The 22,079-nt window shown below is 46.5% G+C and overlaps 1 protein-coding gene across 4 annotated transcripts in view; it reads right to left on the bottom strand.

Moving 5' to 3' along the window:
- The window catches only part of AHCYL2 (adenosylhomocysteinase like 2), a 97,785-nt gene extending 86,812 nt beyond the window's left edge, over positions 1-10,973 (bottom strand). For 2 of the 4 annotated variants that reach the window (XM_066592170.1, XM_066592168.1), the window contains exon 1: positions 10,626-10,972. In XM_066592170.1, the coding sequence (XP_066448267.1) occupies positions 10,626-10,883 (258 nt within the window). In that variant the 5' untranslated portion in view covers positions 10,884-10,972. Of the gene's footprint in view, positions 1-10,625 lie in introns of all 4 variants that reach the window. The other 2 variants (XM_066592167.1, XM_066592169.1) reach the window with 2 other exon arrangements.
- Between the last annotated feature and the right edge of the window lie 11,106 nt (positions 10,974-22,079).

The raw sequence follows: 22,079 nt of genomic DNA on the forward strand, positions 1-22,079 counted from the left end.
TTTAGATGGGACAAGTTGATATACTACAGCTTTAAAATGTACCTGTTACATTGGGTATAACAGTATCTGGCCATTATATGGCTTGCATCCCATACTTAATCCCCAGTCTTCCCCTCTGCAGACTGTATATCCAGTTCTCAGTTTTCTTTTGGCTAATGGGTGGAGACTGTTGATCCATTTTGTCTCCCATACACTTTGCATGGAGAAAATAGATTCTGCTTCCTAAGGCCCTTTTACACTAGGTGATAAATTGTTCCACATCCAGCGGGAATCTGAACGATTCTCGTTCAGTGTAAATGCATGCCCCGACCGAACGACAAAATGAGAATTTGTCCGCCTCTTGTTAGTTGTTCCTGTTTCTACAAGCAGAAAACTGACGGATCAACCCGTGTAAATAGACAGTCGTTAACTTATGGAACAGCCCGTTTATTGTGAATGGAGGTAGGCGAGCCAGAACGATCTGCAGCCCACTCAGCCACCATTCACTAAGTGATACTCATTCCTGGGTAAAAGCACAGGAACTATCGCTGGGACGACCTGTCAGCATCTGCGCCAAATAAGGTCCTTTTACTTAAGACGAATTTACCAAATTTACGCCTCGATGTGGACATACCCTTAGGGCTCAGTCACACAACCGTGATTTCAGTGTGTGACCTGCGGCGAATGGAGTCAATGAAAGTACATGGACTTTCATTGGTCCATTCCCATTAGTATATAGATAGTCTTGTGAAAAAGTTTGCAGCATGCTCTATTTCACCGCTTATTAAGCAGCATGAGCTCTTTTCTATGGGCAGCGTATGCAACACATTGCATATGGGCGGCAAAACATACGCAAACCCGCTATGAAAAAGAGTGAGGAATTTTTTAAAAAGACAAAAAAAGTCACAGTGCGCATGACAGCGTGCATTAGATACGCAGCAATGCGCAGTGTACTTGCTGCCATACAATCTCCGCTGGCTCCTACAGACCGGTAAAAGGATTGTGTGAATGAGCCGTTACGCTTTCAGAAAAAGCAGCACTATATGGAAAATTACAAATAAGTACTGAGCAGTGTAGATGTGAATTCAGTAGCTGTAAACTGAAGAAAAAAAAATATCACTATTTGCTGCACCATGTCTGTCTCTACTTTTCTCCCATGGGACTCCACCCTCCATAGACTTCTATGAACAGAATGTAATTTGACCCTTCAGTGGGCCAACAGTCCATCTTGGGAGACAAAGCTGAATTTTCTGCTAAATTTATATGGAGCAAGCAGTTTAGAAGGGCAGGAGCAGCAAAGGAGTTTGATAAGTGAAGAAAGAGGCATTCTTCTGTAACAAGATATACTATTGTTCCTTCTCTTCACTTGTAGTATTTATTTATGCAACGTGTGTTCAAATACCAGCGACCACTTAAGCACCATGACAGCTTCCAAAGCTAGGACAAGTGCGTTACTACCACCGGAATACTTCTGGTGAAAACAGCTGATCTCAGCACACAAGCGGCCCGTCACACACACAACCCGGCAGCAGACGTGTGCGGCTGGATGAGCAAGAACAAGTGGGTGATCACACATGGCTAAGAGCTGCGGCTCTACCCAACGTCCGATAAACCCAAGTCCAATGAGCAAATGTTAGGGACAATGACAAACTTGATGAAACAGAGTTGGACGCACAGCGAGACGCTGGCAGAAGGGCCTGACAGAAGTAGAGCAGAGCTGGACTGATGACGCAGCTTCCAAGGACACCACACAACACTGACTGTGTAATAGCCGGAGCTCTGACTGCCATCACTGCCATGTCTTACTGCAGCCTTGTATAGGACCAGTCAGAGGACTGCAAGCCTTCCATCTAGACCTCCGTCCAGCTCACAGCACCACCAGTCCTGGGAGCTCGGAAACAAGTGTCCTCTAATGAAACTAGAACACAAAGGATGCCATTGGGATCCCTCACAAAGTGTGGATTAGATTATACCACACAGTGGGAAAAGAGCACTCCTTACCAGATATATGCAAGAAAGCCAAAACACATTGCAATCACGCCAAAAGGTGTTTACGTGCCATTAAATTTCCCTTTGGCCCAATGCACATGGGCGTATTTGCATTGCGGAATCTGGAATGGGCGTCCGCCTCCACATTCCGCAGCATGTCCTATTTTAGAGGGATTTCCGCAAGGACGGTTTACATTGGAAGCCATCTGATCCACATCAGCACCCGACTGGCACATCTGCACTACAGATGAAGAACACTATGGACAGGTCCACAGGGGGTCCACAGAGGTCACTGCGTCGGAGTCTGCTGTGGGATCTGTGGGTGCATTCGGCCTTCGGAGTGGTGTAAAACACACAGTTTACATATGCCGAGGCGGAAGAGCTGTGATCCATTGCAGAAAGGAATTGTGAATGGTCACAGATGCGTGCGAGTTTCCATGCGGATGTACGTGTATGCACAGTGTACCATCCACGAGGAAGAAAACTGGCAAGCAGGGAACGACATTACAGCATCATGCAGGAAACCGCAAAGGCGAAAATTCTTTACATTTTTCTCTCTCATGTCCAGCCAGGCTTTTCTATGTACTCATTGCTAGTTCCAAGCTCTTCCGCCACTCATACGCAATTTTCATTGTGGCCGCACAGAATCCACGCCAAGTTAGTGAATCCTGCATTTTGTCCTTCCAGTTGCTTAATCTGCAATTCGAGTGTGAACAAAAATTTATAAAAAATGGGAGGCCTTTTAATGCCTGCATTTTACCATGGCTCCTCTGCGCGGACGGCGATCACAGAATCCGCAACTGAAATCAGTTTGTGCGGGATCGGCTTAAGGGTTCATGCCCAGGACCGTAACGGGCTCCGCGAGCGGAATACCATCACGCACCCCCCCCCCCCAAAGACCCAATACTCACTTCCGGCTTTGCTGTGCAGCTCCCACATGACAGCGTCATGACACTGTGCTACAGCGAAAGTATAGCGTGATGGCCGACTTACATTGACTACAATGGAAGCCGCCCGCACGTATTCGCGCGGCACATAGACCATGCCGCAGGTTATTTCACGCTGCGGAATTCCACAGCGTGAACATTGAACTATTAGGTTCTATAGAACCTAATAGCTGAGGTGAAATGCCACAGATTTCCGCCACATTTCACGTGGGGGAAATCCGGCCGTGAGCATTAGCCCTAAGCCATGTGATAGGCAACCTGCTTTATAAAAACAAACAATCTAAGGATAGAGAATGTTGCAGAGGAACAAAGGGTTAGTGCCACAGTTCTAGGGGCCGTTTTAGGGCCCCGTTAGAGGGTACGATTGCCAGGTGGCAGCATTTAGGGCTCATTCACACAACCGTATGACCACAAACTGATGCTGATCTAGTTTTGACTACGCAAATCCTTTTTTTTTCACGACAAAATTAAAAAAAACAAAAAAAAACACTCATGTGAATGAATGCACTGGAATCCAATGTTTCAAGCAGTCGTGATTTTTTTTTTTGCTCTTTAGTTTTGAACAGAATGTACCTGTTGCGAAAAGATTAGCCCTCTCTTCTCTCATGGTGAAAATCCTTCCAACCTAAAATGACTAGTAACTTATAGGGCTCCTCCAGAAGGATGCATATATTAAGTCCATCGAGTTGCAATATCTGCTTCAGTGTATTCCATAACTTAATCCTACTATATTAGGAGATTGGCTAATCAAACCAACCAAAGGCTCAATTACCAAGGCAAAGAAGAGGGGACAAGGGAGACCCCTGCCTCTAACACCATCTGTCCTGAAATATGACCACTTACCCCTGGCATTGAATAGAGCAGTTTAACACTTGCCAATAACTTCTCACCCAAACCCATCCTATGTAGAACAGCCCATAAATAATTCTCCTCTATGCTGTCAAAGGCTTTGGCAGCATGGAGTGAGAACAGCCCCACAAACCTGAGCATCCGCCTGAGGACACAGGTATAACCTCCTTATATTAATAAGTTTGGTGTAAAGCCGGACTGATCTTCGTGTATTACAAGGGGTCATTCATACAATCATGGCATCTCATGGCTGGTGGAAGTATACCCTCATTAAGTGTGGCAGAAGCATATCCAGGTAACTCTTAAATACATTTGAAAGACCATCCAACTAGGGGTGTAGCTAAACGCTCAGGGGCCCGGGTGCAAAAGTTCAGCTGGACCCATACCCAAACCGTGCCAATTTACATACGTAATCTAGCCCCTTGGCGTAAGCTTTCTAAACATGACTCATTTCCTGGACTACATGAAAATCCGTTTGGAGCCCCCTAGGCCACGAAAACCATGCGAGATTTGTGCCTTGCAAGACACACAAGTCGTGCACGAATATGAACCCCATTCTTTTGAATGGGTTCATACACAAGCGATTTTTTTTTTACCTGCATCACATTTTCCGCCCGTGGACGGTGGGGTGGGGTAAACACACACAGCATGCTCTATTTTAGTGTGGATTCCATTAAACTCGATTGAAGCAGTCTGACCCGCATCCCTTAACATTGCAGAAAGGTCGCTGGTACCCGCATTATCGGCTAGTAACGGCACGGGAGAAGCAGGGATTTGGCAAAAAAAAGTGCTTCATATGTCCAGCGAAGTGCAGATCATCAGCATATACATACTTAAGTACACTCCCTGCTCTACTCACCTCTGGACAGCCTGTGAAGGAAAGTTTAGGACCTTTGATCACATGACCTGATGCGGTTTATGTGATCAACGTTGATATACCGACCAAAGGTCCATTTGCACTTTCATTTAGCAGCTCTGCATCCATCGCTCCAGAGGTGATTAGCGCGACACTAGCCCCTCCCCCTGGTAATCCTGGCCGGCAGTGACTGATAGACTGCAGTTGTGAGTGGTCAGTCCATCAGTAAGGGGACCACGCTCCATGGGAGTAGCTGTCGGCTCCCCGGGTAACAGCTCTCCCCTCTGTGAGTGCCAACCTGCGGTGCTGCCTCCCCACCTTCCTCCTCCCTCAACCACACACTGTCGGCTGCACCAATCACGCGGCCAACAGCGCAACCGCTCGGTAAGGCACACAATGGGCCCCCTCTCAGTGCAAGGGCCCGGTCGCCATTGCAACCCCTCGTGGTACACCATTGCATCCAACCCAGGTGACTTCATTAGGAAGTGTTGATGCAGCATCGCTCTAGTCAACTAACATTCCTCTTTGATCAACAAAATTAGCAATTACACCCGAGCCAAATTCATAAGGATCTTCAAATCCACACTTAACTTAGAAGAATGCAGATTTTTTAATAGAGGAAAAAAAAATTTCAAAAATCTCATCCTCTTACAACCAGAGAATTATCAGGCTGTCTCAATGCTGCCACATAAGAGGATTCCTGTACCTTATTTATAAAAGCCGAGAAACAAGGCTTCCGGGCACTTGTCATCGCTGACAGAGCAGCTTTTGCTGGTAATGGGGTTTAAAGACCCCGCCTCCAGCAAGAGATTGCTCTGATTGGCTGAGCCAGCGCAGCCGTGATTGGTGCATCCAGCGCTGGCTGTGATTGGCTGAGCCATATGGCCAAAGCTATCTCTTGCTGGAGGCAGGGTCTGCCGCCACTGACAAGTACCTGGAGCTCTGGAGAGTAACGGCAGGGAGCTGGGTGACTACTTTCTTTTATTTAGCTTCCTTGGCTGCGTTTCTGCAAACACCTGTGTGAGGAAGACCTTGTGTAAGATAATCTGCTGTATATAATGATCCCATATAAATGCCTTCACAGCATCCCACACCACAGATACTGAGGAAGAGCCAATATTAATCTGAAGACATTCCAATAGAGCCTCCTGTTTTAGCATTACCAAAAAACAAAAATTGCTCATGTGAATAAGTCCTTTCAAAAGATTGGAGGTCATATTTGTGCACCTCGCAATACACAAGATTTTCACCCCTTCACTCAAATCCTGCCTTCTTTTCTACACACTTTTGAAGAGTGTCTGGTGAGGATCAATATATGTTATATTTGGTGAAAGTCAACACTAAATTTGCATAAACTGAGTGGCGCCCAAAAGGTGCAACTTATGCCAGAATTCTGGCATCACGCTAATAGTAAGCCTGCCCAATGCTTCCAAGAAGGACTTGGTCCCTTAAATTATGATTAGCTTTCCACAGAAACTAGATTGCTCATACTTCATGCTTTATCTGTGCAGGCCTTGTTATCCCTGGGTCATCTATATCCATCCCTCACAGGCGCATATAAAGCCACTCGGAATCCTAAAAATTATTGAAGTAGCTCAACTATGGAAAAGGATAAATTACTTGTTATAGTTACTTATTAAATTGTGAGAGGGAGGGGGGGTAGACACTCAGGAATAACAGGGGTGGCAAAAGAAAAAAAAAACAACTCATATTACTAAGTCATACACTCTAAATAAAATAATAATTAAAAAAAAAGTTGTAACTGCAGGTTGGGTTTTGCAGCAAAATGACATCTCAGGCTTTATTCCCACGAGCGTATACCAGCTCCTGCCAGCAAAGGGAGAGTGGGATGGGGGTTGAGCTAAACGCCACTCCACCCCCTCCCATTGCTTGCTGCAGACAAGGGGCGGAGCTTAGCTCTGTTCCCTCCCATTGCAATCAGCCGGAGGGGAGGAGAGAAGAAGGCAGGAGTTTAGCAGTCATTCTGCTAAACTCCCTCCCACCTCCTTTTTCCAGCAGCTGTCATAGGCTCCCATAGGAGCCCCTGCAGCGGCCAAAGTATTCCGGCCCAGAAGATAGTTCCAGGACTATCTTTTGAGCCCGGCGCAAAAAATGTCTGGCGCTATATTGGCTGGCCAGGCGCTTTTATGTTGTGGGAATACGGCCATGTGATCTAATGCCTTGGAATCCAATTCATCAGATGATGGGAGTAGATCACCCGGCCGTGAAAACTGTGGCCAATATACGCTTGTGTGAAAGAACCCTCAGGCAGATATATAAATGATTCAAGTTGTGGTGTGATTAGATGAACGGTCTTGCCATCTGAGTCCCTGAAAGTGGTTTCCCCCTTGGCCTAGAAAAGGGCTCTCCGAGGCTCCTTGTGTTTAGTGAACTCTCTATCCCCTTGTGTGGAGCTTGTTGACCATCTAGACGCCTCTATGATGCAATCTATGAAATTTTGGACAATCAGTTTGAGAAGGGGCGCATTACTGGAATGTGAGAAGCTGGAGGGGCGTATTGATTAATTCCCCACTACCTGGACCATCCTCCACAGACTGTTAGGAGGTGTTGGGACCAGTGAATGTGTGAGGGTACACACACAAGGCGACAGCGCCCAAGGTGCCCTCGTCAAACCACCAGTAGGGAGGATCATCTGATAGTCAGACAAGCAGCTCTAACTGTTTAGTTTGTCCACCACCCAGAGACAGGGCCCCATCGCTACAACCTTATGTCTGTTAGAACCAGTTCCAGGCTCTTGGCTGACAGACATTTGACACTCACCATCACCTCTACTTACAGTGGTGCCTGGAGCAGTCCAGTTTTGTCGTTCCTGAGTGGAACTGAGTCTTCAGTGGTGAATCCAGGTTTAGTTTGGCCACCAACAACTCATGTTTGTGTCTGGAGATCTAGCATTGAGCACCCCAATCCTGCCTTTGCTGCGGAGCGGCACACCGGCCCCTGCTGGTGTGATGGTCTGGGGGGGTATAGTATATAACAGTCGGTCCCCCATAGTAGTGGTACAAGGGACAATGACAGCTCAGTGATATGTTCAGGACATCCTGCAGCCACATGTGTTCCTCTCATGGCGGCTTCCAAGAGGCATTTCCCAGCAGGATAATGGTCAGCCGCAGATGGGGGGAGGGGGGTTCACAGGAATGCCTCCACAACATTGTCACACTTCTGTGGCTGCCCAGTCACCAGGTTTATCACTAATACCACATCTATGGGACCATCTGGGACACCAACTTCACCACGATCTAGAGGCTCAGTTACAGTAAACGCGGAGCGATATCCCACAGGATCTGTAAAATTTAAAAGTGTGACTGACTTCTTTCCAGACAATGAATGAGGTCTGCAGCATGGGCATGGATGGTCACCACTACAAATCAGAAGTAGGAGACAAATATATATCATAGAACAACCAACTCCGACCTCATTCAGTCATTCACTTCCAAGTAGAAGAGTACAGCACCCGTCCGCTGAAAGCAACCAAAGTTTTATTTCAGAAGTTCTGAAAATAAATAAAAAATAGTAAAATGAGGACATCCTGGTTAGCCTACTACCGTAGTTTCAACCACACAAGGTTCTTACTCATGGCATGACACACACACTACTGAGCTGCCATAAGTAAAATAACACTCACAATAGCCGGCTAACTAATGGGATCAATCCCTTCCCAGATCCATATACAATAAGACTAACTGCACTGTATACACAACTCTTCAATATTCAGTAATTCTGACTTATAATTAAAGTGGTATCCCAGGGTATTGAACTGATGACCGATCCTATAATGCTTGGCGTTCAGGTCAGGAGACCCATATCCATATTATGGATGCAAAACTGCAGCCAAAACAGAGTGCTGCCACCAGCTTTAAGAGCAATTGCAGCTATCTGCGAGAAGTCCTGCAGCACACTGAGCAGGCCATGGCATTACAGGTATAAAACCGTATACAAGCTGCAGCAAGTACAGGCCGTGTCCAGTGTGGAATACACGAAGGAATCCCTGATAACCGGAAGTGGAGACGTTACTTTAAAAGCCAGTTAGAATTTATTCAGAAGCCACACAATGAGAACTCTTATGACCATCAGTAGACAAAAAGGAGAAGAAAAAAAGGTTGTGTGCCAGTAGGAAGTTTCTAGGTCATTTTAGTTAGCTGCCCAGAGTGGAGAGCGATCACAAAGCATGTGTCACCACGGACGACCTGCCCCTGCTGAGTTACACACGGGCATCCCACTGATATGAAGGAGCTCTTTGAACACTTGCAGCCAGGTTTCTCCACAAATTACAGTCCTGAGGGTCCAAAGAGGGGACATTTCTTCTGCTTATCATCAAAGGACCCTTTTAACAGGTAGGAATTGGTCAAGCTTGTCAGCCCTCTGTAACTAAGGGAGACTAAACTGGCCCTCCGTGGATGTTCAACAGCCCTCTACTATACCGCCATGTAACTCCTTCATAGAGGGATGTTTCCTGCTGGATTCTTATGGACAGAACACGAGTTAATGGCGTGCTCCAGCAGATCCACAAGTAGAGGTATTCTCCCCTAGAGGCATCATAAACAGTAGTACATAGAGGCTCACAGCCTGTTGTAACAATGTGACAGATGTCAGCTGGTTGAGTCCTGCAGTGCAGAAGTAGGACCATACCATGTGACCAGGGGTAGGACCACTGCTGGAGGTGCCAGTACCACTGGACCCAGGTTGGATTTGGGCATCTTTCTCCAGACTCTGCATGCAGCACCACAATGTTCTACTGAACCAAAGTCTCCTATTACAGTGTAGATTCAGCCCAGTAGAAGCAACCTGTGTCCAAGTGTCAGCTCCTGAGTGCAGGCGGTGAAGACCTCGTAGAAGACACTCATGTGAATGAGGCATCCCAAGTGTGCAGACCCTAGGGGTTTATATACCTCAGACTGTGCAGGCCGTGCCACCAATACCAGGGTCACTTGTCATGATTGATGCCACGTGTCCATGATGACAGGCAGTAAGACTAGGCCAGCCTTGGTCCAGTACAACGGTCTGCTGTGTGATGTAGTGCAGGTTGTCGGCACGGTCATTATTTTAGGTTGGGCTCACATTGCTTCGGACCCCCGGCTCAGATAAAAGCACAGAATGCCACACTATACTGGAAGCTGGACGGACCCCATTATAATCAAAGGGGTCTGTCCAGCACCCTCGGAATCCATCATGTGCCAGATGAGTCATCTTCACGGTTCGGCTCCAAGGACAGAGCTGAATGGAGAGAGACTAAAACCACACAGGTGTGAACGAATTCTTACAGGTCACAGCAAGGGTCCTCATCACTAGTCTGAGCTACAGGGGGATAGATATATCAGCTGCCCAGAATCTCTAGAGAAGAGGTGTCAGGTTGGTGCCCCCTCATCAGTCACCGGTAGGCACGCAGGTATATGTAGTTCTACAATGCACTGCCTGCACAACTACACCTCCCCACCACACACGTCCTTATAAAGGACACGTCAAGGTCACAGGAGCAGCAGCGCCGGATCATGGCTGCATCTTGCGCTTCTCCTCGGCGCATCTTCAGCTGAGACGCGCTAGACGTTAAGAAACAACCAATCAGCGCGGCTCCAGTACCGACCAATCAGAGAGCAGAACGCACGAGAGCAGGAATCACTCAATGACAGCCGGAGCGCACACCTGTGCACGTCACACCATAGCAACAGCGAGGTGCTCTCCCGCCGAGAGATGATGGAGGAAAAGTAGTCCGTAACTGCATAAGGAAAGCGTTAGTAGAGCGGCGCAGCCAACAGTAACAGCTCCCGTAACCGCCGCGCACACACTCGCTGCAGCCGTAACCAGCAAGCGGGTAACGTGTGCTAACAGATTAGGATTCTCCGCGCAGACGGGACCGGAGATGAGGTGACATTGACACACGGGAAGCGGCAGGACAGGCCGGGGGACGTCACGAGCAGGTGAAGCGCGCGGCCTCAGCCGTCAGCGGTGACGCCACCGCCGACACTCCTGACGTACGAGGGCCACATTACCTTTTTCACAGTACGCGGTGCCTCGCTGACTGCGCCCTCCGGGCTACCCGCTCCCTCTCCGGGGCGCTGCGCAGGGTCCGTCCTCTTCATGGCAGAAGCCGGGACCCCCTTCACCGGCTGACTGAGCGGGGACACCGCGGTGTTGTTGTCGGGCTCGTTGGTCAGGTTGCTGGTGGTCAGGGATGCAGGGGCGGCTGCCGGGGCCGCTTCCTTCAGCTCCACGTCTGCCATCTTCGCTGTCACTACCTGCACAGACATAGCGGCGGTCTCCCGTACGTCCCGGCTCTGTCTCCTTAGCCGCCTCCTGATGCACACAAACACTAGCACGCTGCCGGCAGCCTCTGACACGCCCCCGCAGGCGCTGTCCTGCCCCCGCCGCCGGGGACCCTGGGAAAGAGAGTTCCTCCCAGAATGCCAACAAGTAGTCTATGTATCAAATAGGACTACAATTCCCGGCATGCTCCACGTTCATTGATGCACTCGGTGAAGCATGCCGGGATTCATAGTCCCAGCTCGTATTCCTTAATTGTCTTAAAACTGTCACTTCACTACAAATAACCAGAATGCTCTGCGGCACTGCAGGAAGAGTGGGCGGAGCCAGGGGGGGACGCCTTCTGTTTGAACGCTCTTTATTGGCAACATTACACGAAGGTTTGTGAACGCGAAGGCCGCATCGAACTGGATGGAACAGAGAGGGCTGATCCCATAATAAGGACGAATTAACTCAATCTATTCCCTGGTTTTTGGGCCAGCAGTTCAAAACTTTACAGTTATTAGTATTGATTAAAATGAGTAGTTAATCTATGAATAAAGTATACAAAGAAGTTGTCCGGGTGCAATGAATTAGGGGCTCAACCCAAAGGCAGACATGTCAGCTGACCATGGCCATCGGATAACTATTCCTCCTAACTCCCCCATACACACATGCTCTCAGCTCAGCCAAGCGTTTGTGTTCCCAGTGGGGAGAGGATGTCACGGGTGGAGGTATTGCGATGCAGAGTCCGGCTACGATGCAGTAGAAGGAGTTACAAAAATATGCAATAATTATTTATGAACAAAGAAATGAAAGTGAGCAATGTTCTAAAAACAAGCAATTTACCATAGATTTATTTAAAGGGGTTGTCAGAGTTGTAGAATTACTGTAAATCCAGCTCCCTATGCTGTAACATAAGCATACGCTCCGCTCTCCCTGCTGGGTCTCCCCGGTGACATCACGTTTACAGGCTTCCCCTGCCTGTTTACAGGACGCTGCAGCCAATAACAGAGTTTGATCTGCAGCCCCCGTGATGTCCTGTAAACAAGGCAGGGGCAGTCGTACAGATGCAGACGCAGAGGACCAAGCACGGGGAGGTGAGTATATGCTTATTTGCTATGTTCGAGCATGGAGAGCTGGATTAACAGTTATTCTAGAACTCGGACAGACCCTTTAACACTAACTACATCCTAGGATTAATAGTGCTCTATGCACGAGAAGAAACAAAGCAGTGTCAGTAATGTAGTTCAAGGATCAATCTAGTAGTCCAGAGGGGCAAATTCTGTAGAGTCACACCCAGCTCGCTTGTAAAGGATTAACACTTCACTTCCCACAAAACAGCAAATAAGGAATGTAATTAAGATCAGTCCTAGAATGGTAGAGTTGGAAGGGACCTCCAGGGTCATCGGGTGCAATCCCCTGCTCAGGGCAGGATCACTAAATCATCCCAGACAGATATTTGTCCAGCCTTTGTTTGAACACTTCTATTGAAGGCAGAGGCGTAACTTGAAGCTTCCGCGCCCCAATGCAAAACCTGTAACGGGGCCCCCAACTATAATGCTTTATTCATAGTACTGGGCTCCTTATATGGAGAAGAGAGGCCTTATGGCTCCCCTAAGGCTCCTGGGCCCGGGTGCAACCGCATACCCTATAGTTACACCAGTGATTGAAGGAGAACTCGCCACCTCCCGTGGTAACCCGTTCCACTCATTCATCAGCCGCACTGTTAGGGCTCCTGCACACTGGTGATTGTGATATCACTGCGTTTTTTTTAACGCGAATGTCAATAGGACTCTCTAATGTTAAAAACACATCGCACGAAAATTGCAAAGCACGAACTTGCGATTTTTGTGCAATGCGTTTTTAATAGAGATGAGCGAACATACTCGGTAAGGCCGATTTCGCAATCGAGCACCGCGATTTTCGAGTACTTCACTACTCGGGTGAAAAGTACTCAGGTGCGCTGTGGGGCGGGGCGTGGCGGAGCGGGGGGTAGCAGCGGGGAACAGGGGGGAGCCCTCTCTCTCTCCCTCTCCCCCCCGCTGCAACCCCCCGCTCACCCACAGCGCACCAGAGTACTTTTCACCCGAGTAGTGAAGTACTCGAAAATCGCGGTGCTCGATTGCGAAATCGGCCTTACCGAGTACGTTCGCTCATCTCTAGTTTTTCACAGAAAGTTCTATTGACATTCGCGTTAAAAAGCACAGCGATATCACTGTGCAGGAGCCCTCAAAGTTTTTTTTCTAATATCTAATTTGTGTCTCCTCCTTTTCAGTTTCATCCCATTGCTTCTAGTTTTTCCTTGTACAAATGAGAATAGGGCTGATCCCTCTGCAGTGTGACAGGCCTTCAGATATTTGTAGACCGCTATTAAGTCTCCTCTCAGCCTTCTTTTTTACAAGCTAAACATTCCCAGATCCTTTAACCGTTCCTCATAGAACATGATTTGCAGACCGCTCACCATCTTGGTAACTCTTCTCTGAACGAGCAAGTTTGTCTATATCTTTTTTAAAGTGGGGTGCTCAGAACTGGACACAATATTCCAGGTGAGGTCTGACTAAGGAAGAGTAGAGAGGGATAATTACCTCATGTGGTCTTGACTCTATGCTTCTCTTAATACACCCCAGAATTATGTTTGCCTTTTTTGCTACTGCATCACATTGTTGACTCATGTTCAGTCTGTGATCTATTAGTATACCTAAGTCTTTTTCAAATGTGCTGCTGCTTAGCCCAATTCCTTCTATTCTGTATGCGCTTTTTTCATTTTTCTTGCCCAGATGCAGGACTTTGCATATCTCCTTGTTAAATACCATTAACAAAAAACTAAAAGAAAAATAAAAAAAAGCACATACAGAATAGGAGGAATTGGGCTAAGAAGCACATGTGAAAAATCCTTGTGTATACTAATAGATCATAGACTGAACATGAGTCAACAATGTGATGCAGCAGCCAAAAAGGCAAATACATATCTGGGATGTATTAAGTAAGAGAAACTCTGGTACCAATGTTTCTAAGATTCAATATAACTCTTTTAGTCCCATCCAGAGTGCTGAAAGTCCATAAACTTGTCCTTCTCTGCAGTAGGCCTACTGGCTATTTTGTCTCTAGTGTGTGCACACCTAGCAATTTTACTGAGGTTAGCCTCACTTACAAGTCCTTGCAGACAAACTTTCGGATCTCCTCTCTCTTTTTCCTTGGCGATGTTGATTGTCTCTTCCCCACTTGAAACCGGAGAATCCACTTACTACAACAACAGTCCTCACATGGTGGTCACACCAATTGAACTCCCATTTGCTGGGCTGGAGCTCGCTCTCAGTCTGCAACTTCACTTCATTTTCTCCATTACTGCTCTCTGCAGTCTCCAGCATTGTGCAGGCAGCACTTTAAAGGCTCCTGTCCACAGTCGGTAGTTCATTGCGTCATCCACGGCGATAATCCGGCCACGGGTAACACAGTGAACACTTTCCATAGCGTTGCTATGGAAAGCGCGGCCCCCGACGTCCACAAGCGGAGAATTATAGCGATTCTCCGCTCGCGGGATTCAAAACGCAGCATGCCACGATTTGCTGCGATTCTCCACGATGAGCCTATATGTCAGACAGGCTCAGTGCGGAGACCTGACAGCTCTCCCCCCTGCTCCCCAGCAGCGGAACATCGCTAGCAATATTCCGTCACGGTCTGTGGTGCAGCATAAATTCCTTTTATATTGCAGGCATCACCCAATCAGTTCTTTATTAGGGAGCATGCTCAGCACTGCTACACCACAATCTGGCGCAGATTTTGGCGCACAACAATCTAGCACCATTTTTTGCACATTTTGCTGTTTATTACTATAGCAACACTTTAACCCTTTTGGGGAGCCCCTCACAAGGAGACTGCAGACTCTCACAGCACTTCTCTCCATTGAGAAGAAAAGGATCAGACATGTTGAAATCCATCTTCCCGATCCTTCCATCAGGAGGGCAGAGAGGCCCTTCCATGCACATTAGATGGTTGTCTGACATGAGCAGTTTTAGTCGACATTAACCTCATCAAGACCAAGCATGTTTATCCGTAAATGATCAGGCCAAATTTTGGAAATCTGTCATGTGTCACTTTAAGGGCTCATTCACATGTGCGTATGAGTACAACGAGCAGTTCCAGCACAGATGTGAATAGAAGAATAAATGTCGATGGACTTTCATTGCCTCCATTCACCGCATGTTACGCATGGGAAACATTCGGTAACAATACGCCCGTGACAATGAACCCTAACAGAGAATAACTTTGTAAACGTTTTACACACCTAAGTAATCCTGGCATTGTTTTTTTGTCACATATTATACTTTATTTAGGTGGTCAAAGTAGACTAATAGGATTTGCATATATTCATTAAAAAAACAAATGTTGAGCTACATTTTTTCAAATTTGTTGGGTTTTATTTTTTCAACTTCCATATGACAAATATGTACATACATATGCAATTCTTTTTTTTATCAGATATACCGTATATTTCCACTTGTTTACTTTATTTTGGAAGCACATTTGAAAAATGTCTCATGTTTCTGAGCGATTTAGGAGACTTTCTAATTTAACAAATTTTTTAAATATCAACATATATTGCTTTAATTTTCATTTAAATTTATAATTTTTAATGTATATACGGTATTGATGATTAATTGATATAATAACTAATTTATGTAATAAACTAACGTAAGGGTACATTCGTACATAGCAGAATTGGATTTTGATGCACAATTTAGTGCAGATTCACACCAAAATATGCCGGAGATTTTGCTGCAGATCTGACAGGAGAGTGGAAGAGAGAAGGGGAGAGACGGTATTATTGTATCTTGACGCCACCAGAAGCTAGGGGTTTGACAGGGAAAATGCCCCTGTCACACCCCTAGCTCCCAATTGGCTGAATGGATAAGGGGCTGAAGCGAGTCCCATGTAAGTGACCCGTGCTCTGTCTTTCCTTACCACCGCTGTGCTGCAGCCCTGTTAGCCGGCTCTGTGTCACTGTCCCACTGCTGTTGGGTCCCTGCTTTTGTGAGGCGTGGTCTATATGGCAGTCCCCCGACTCTGTTCAGTCACTTGGCTTGTAATGCATGCAGGCGAGTGGGGCGTGCAACTGTGTGTTGCCTGCTGTGCTCCTGAATGGTGCATCCGCCAGCGGTCAATGTCTGTGCCACGGGGCCTCTGGGCTCCCTGCAGCGGCCACCATTTGGAAGTTAAATCGGGAGGTGGGGGGCACTCCTATCATAGTTATTGCTGATGATTAGAGGCCCCTGTCACACAATTATAATGTAGGAGATGATATTTCAGCCTGCTGACTGTATACTTATGGTCTGTAGTTTATTTAGGTGAATAGATTTTATTTATTTTAGTTATATAGATTACAAATTGTAATAAAAATGTCCTCCCTGCAGGCAGAGATGGTACAGACTCTGGATGCTCATGCGATATTGTGCTGATGCATCATGGGATTAATAGCACTAAATAGTGAGATAGACAGCAGAAGTCTGAGCATGAAGACAGATAAGTATCAGACAGGAGGCTGTCCTGCATTTAAGGGACTGCAATATATATTGGAGAAATCCATAGGAGTGGCCTTTTACTATAGGGAGGGTAGAAAAGTGTTGCTATACACTTTTGATAGTGGTTTATCTTCCCAAGGACAAAAATGAATGGCCAGTTGAAGTGCAACTACCTGATCCTTATCCCACCCCTGCCATCTGCTGTGGAGAGAATCAGTAAGCTGCCATACACATTATGTAATCATTTGGACGCGCCAACAGATTTGGCTAATACACATCTAATGTGTATGGCCAACTTTAGTGGCTGCATTTTGTTTGCGTCCGTACCCACAATTTACTTTTTAAGAACATCTTTTTATTGGATAGGTAATTGCTCATTTTTAATAATACTAATAAAAATAAAGTTTTAGATTCCTACTCCAACAAACAGTAATCTAGAAAAAAAGACAAAAGTATATGTAGTGGTCAGTGGCCATGAAGAATTGCTCTTGTCTGAAATAAAGACAGGACACCATTAAAAAGCTTCTGTTTAGCCCACTTAGGGTGGGTCCATACGTCTATAGTTATGGTCTCTGTTAAATAGTTATGGAAAGCCGGGAACCTGAGTGGAAAGTGAATGGACCGCATTATAGTCAATGGTTTCCATTCAGCACTAAGATGGAGCAGTTCAACCGCAAGGATTCTCCTTTCCTGCTCCCCGAACAGAGTAGGGAAGCGGGACCCCGAGCGCAGATGTGAAACCACCCTTGAGGGCTCTTTCACACAAGCATATATTGGCCGCCGTTTTCACAGCCAGCCGATATACGCTACGATCTGAGGTGTGAAAAAAACTCATGAACGGACGCACGAATCTACCGTTTGTGCGCCCGTTCAGATGGCATGGGCCCCTGTGCATATGCGCCAAGGCTGCCATGCCGTTGCCCCTTCCCTCCCCTCGCAAGCTCACCTCTGCTCTCCTCCCCTCTGGCTGTTTGCAATATGAAGGGGCAGAATGGGAGCAGAGCTAAGCTCCCGCCCCTTGTCCATGCTTAGCTCTGCCCCCTCCCATTGCAATCAGCCGGAGGGGAGGAGAGAAGAGGGAGGGAGTTTAACAGTCACGCTGCTAAACTCCCTCCCACCTCACTTCTCCGGCCGCTGTCATTAGCTCCCATAGGAGCCCATGCAGCGGCCGACGTATTCCAGCCCAAAAGCACCTGGCGCTATATATTGGCCGGCCGGGCACTTTTACATTGCAGGAATATGGCCATGCGATCTGATGCATTGGAATCCAATGCATCAGATTGTAGCGTATATTGGCCGTCCGTTAAAACGGCGGGCTGATATACGCTCGTGGGAAAGAGCCCTTACCATTACACACCTTAAATCTTTATGAGGCTGGAATATATTTTAGCTATAAATCTAATACATGTAACTAGATTTGTAGTAATTGTTTCATAAATGAGTTAATAGTTCCACTTCTCGATTAGGAAATATGTCATTATCAAGGTTTTGTGTAACCCTTATCTACCAACTCCTAATCACTGAACTAATAAAGATTATCGACTCAGGAGGCTTTGTGCAGATATTTGCAAATTGGGGCTGAACAGAACCTCCCGAAACATGAAACCAGCGTTTCAGCATTGGTCTGGTGAACTATATCAATTTATATTAAGTGACACACAGGAACCTTAGATGTGTTCAGATATGCAACGTGGCCACTTTCAGACTAGCATAACTTTGCTCAATATTAGGTAAATGTCGAGGGAACTGTAATACGGAGCTAATGTAAATCTATAGGGCTAATCACCGTATTTTTTATGTCCGTTTTTCGAAAACACAGCATGATCTATTTTTTGGCAAATTTGCCTCCGAATTACTACAGATTAGTATTTGCCCAATAGAAAATACTGTAGTGTCATAAATGTGCCCATAATTAGAGGCTGTAAAGTTCTGCAGCTGGCCCTGCTGACACGATGTCCTCTTTAGTACAGGGTTAAAAAAAAAAGTTGTCTAAATGGCGAACTTGTGGTGTTAAGAAACCACGTAATGTGAGTGCGACCAATAATCTCCACGGAGCTGGCAGAGAAATCTAAGGCAGAATCAAGTTTTTAGTCAAGTCAATAAAATTCCATAATTCTCAGCGCTGCACGTGGAAGAGAGAGTTAATCCAAATAAATCACCTCCTTTCTCACTAAGTGAGAATTATTGGCTTTTCTTGAATGTGTGTTGCTGCTGTCAGTGATGTAATCTGAACATCCTGTTCCATATCATCCCACTTATGATGCAGCCACCGTGGAGCTCCCCACACTGTGATGTTCCCAGATCTGTTCCAGCATTTCTCTAGCCTTATGGTGAGGACTACTACATAGATGACAAAGCCAGACTGAAGGCATGCTGCTGCCACTGAGAAAGAAGCCTTGTCATGAAGGCTATAGGCATGTTCATACACATTATGGGATGTTGAAATTAAAGCAAAGATTTAACCCCGTTCAGGTAATCTTAAAGCCAAGAGAAGACTATGGGCACATTACTTTCTGTCACTAGAATATACAGATGGAAATCAGATTAAAAGATATTTTCAGAAATTGGTAGATTATGACCATGATTACAATAATGCAATGTTATATATGCAAAGAATATTTTGAGACATGCTGTGCTTTTAGTTATATATCATGTTTAAAGGGCTGTCGCACAAAAAAATATTGTTTATGATTAAATCCTGCCCATAATTCGAAACCTTTTTATACTTACACTTATTAAAAAATGTTTTATCCCCAGATATTCCAGCACTAATGCTAGAATAGCGCCACCTGCTGATTCATTTGTGTGCTCACCTGAGTAATTGACTCAAGTCTCGCTTCACTTTGCACCACTGGCTGTAGAGGGATCCTTGGTGTGGTGAGCGGCTGCTTCTGAAGTTCCTGCATCTTCTCTGATGTAGGAGATACTGGGGCATGTCCACTGGCGTAACTATAAGGCCTCATGTCCACGGGGAAAATCAGATCCGCTGCAGATTCTACATGTAGAATCTGCAGCGGGTCCCTCCTGCCCCGCGGACATGAGCGCTGAAAATACGAATAAATAAGAATTTACCTATCCGTAGCGGGCGGCGAAGCTCTGCTCTTCCTCACGGCCGGATCTTCTTTTTCGGCCGGCGGATGAATTCCTGACGCGTGCCGCGCGCATGCGCCGGGCACATCCGCCGAGCCGAAGCAAGGGAGATGCGGCCGTGAGGAAGAGAAGAGCTTCCCGGCCCGCTGCGGGTGAGTAAATGCTTTTAATTCCTATTTTAGGTCTCCCGCGGATCCGGACGGCTTCCATAGGCTTCAATAGAAGCCCGCGGGAGCCGTCCCCGCGGGAGACCCGCACGAAAATGGAGCATGGTCCAGATTTTTTCATGCTCCATTTTTTTTAAAATCCCTTTTATTGACGATCCGCGGGTATTTATGTACCCGCGGGTGGTCAATGCATCCCTATGGGGTGCGGATCCGCGTGCAGGTAATCCGCTGCGGATCCTAAATCATATTTTCCCCGTGGACATGAGCCCTAAGGGAGGCAGGGGATGCGGTTTGCACCCGGGCCCAGGAGCCTTGAGAGGCCCATAAGGCCTCTCTTCTCCATATAGTAAGCCCAGTACTATAAATAAAGCATTATAGTTGGGGGGCTCTATTACAGGTTTTGCATTGGGGCCCAACAACTTTAAGTTACGCCTCAGTGTTAAAAGGTTAAGAGAAGTTGGGGGGCCCCAAGATAAACTTTTGCACCCGGGCCGATGAGCCTTTAGCTACGCCCCTGGCACGTGATAAGAGCGTTAGACAGATTTACTGAGGTGGACCGGACACAGAAAGGTTGTTTAGTAGAAACAGCAGGCGGTGCTGTTTTAGCATTAGTCCTGGAATATTTGGGGATAAAACATTTTTTAATAAGTGTAATTACAAAAAATGGCTATATTTATGGGTTGTATTCAACTAAAAACAATATTTTTTGGCACAACCACTTTAAAGGGAAACTCCTCACCAAATTCACAAGTGAGCAAATAGTGTTTAGAATGCAGACTAAGGGCTCATTCACACGAGCGTAGAGATTTTCAGTCAGCAGTGTCACGACCACAGCGTGACCAGAAATCGTGTGAATGAGCGCACAAATCTGCCGTTTGTGCGCCCATTCAGACGGCTTGGGTTCGGCACATATACACCGAGCCCAGATTGCTCTGCTAAACTGCCTCCCCCTTTCTGCCCCCTCGCCAGCTCTCGGCAAGGGATAAGGTGGGAGCTAGTGTGCTAAGCTCCCTTCCCCTCTCCGCCCCTTTTTGGCTGCCAGCAATGGGATGGGGCAGAAGCTTAGCAACTAGCTCTCGCCCCATCCCGTCCCCTCCCATTGCAAATAGCCTGCAAGGGGCGGAGAGAAGGGAGTGGGAGTTTAGCAGACACTCTGCTAAACTCCCTCCCACCTCCCTTCTCCGGCATCTACCATAGGCTCGCATAGGAGTCTATGGATCCGCCGCCGTATTCCGGCCAGAAAGATAGTTCCTGAACTATTTTTCCTGTATGACGTAAAAGCGCCAGACCGGAATGCGCCATCTTGGCTGGCCAGGCGCTTCTACGCAGTGGGAATACGCCCATCTGAACTGATACATTGTAAACCAATGCATCAGGTGGGCAGTGTATATCGGCCGGCCGTGAAAGCACAGCCAATATATGCCCGTTTGAATAGAGCCTTAAACTGGCCAAAAATGATGGTGTTTCACCGTCACTGCTGATCCGTGTGACATTCCCGGTGATCTATCCAGAGATGAATTATCACGGATCATTTTCTTTAATTTTCTTGGCTTTTTTTAACAATATTTTCATCCTCATGCACATACAGATGTATTTTTCTTTAGCCTGACCCTTAATGCAATGTGATATCACGTTGTGTCATGTGATCAGGGTGATTTATTTACACTTTAAATTACTTTACAATGGGTTTTGTTGTGTTACGCTAAGAGAACAATAGCTCTTTAAAAAAGAAATAACTATATCTGTGCTATCACAATTGAGTTAAAATTTGCTGCATCTGTGGCTGCGTACGTTTCAGCCTGTGATATGGAACTGTATTGCATAGTATGCTGCAGCCTGAATAGTTCTGTGTGTCACGGGTCCACGCTAGCATGCCATTTGCAATAATGGTGTCTTCCTATATGATAGACATCAGACACCAGGACCGGATGCAACTGCTACCTCTGCAACTCCCATAACCAATGCTACTACATGGCCCAGTTGAAATACAGAGTGGTCGAAGTGTAAGGAGACACCTGAATTAATGTAAAACGGTGGTTGTAAACGCCATCCTGCGTGTGGCATGATGCTAAGGGGAAGATGGAAAATCTTTGACGGGTGGTGTCCAATATGGAGGCCATTTTGAAAAGCCGAATTAAAAGCAAGTCGATATTTTCAAATGGGAGGTGGTGCATGGGACATATGTACCTGATAGAGACTTATTATCAATTTTCTGTTTGTTACAGACGCAGATATGGCTGCGAGATTAGTATGCAAGGGGAATACAGAGAATGTGCTCATTTCTGAGAACCACATTACCTGATTCATTGCAGTAGATTTCAATGGTCAGCACCCTAGTAGACCACCCTCCACCATTGCACAATTGTCAAATTGCTTGCCAAATTTTGCCAAACAGGTTTTGTGTTGAACCTACCAAAAAGTGGAT

Source organism: Eleutherodactylus coqui, chromosome 2, assembly GCF_035609145.1.
Source record: "Eleutherodactylus coqui strain aEleCoq1 chromosome 2, aEleCoq1.hap1, whole genome shotgun sequence".
NCBI lineage: Eukaryota > Metazoa > Chordata > Amphibia > Anura > Eleutherodactylidae > Eleutherodactylus > Eleutherodactylus coqui.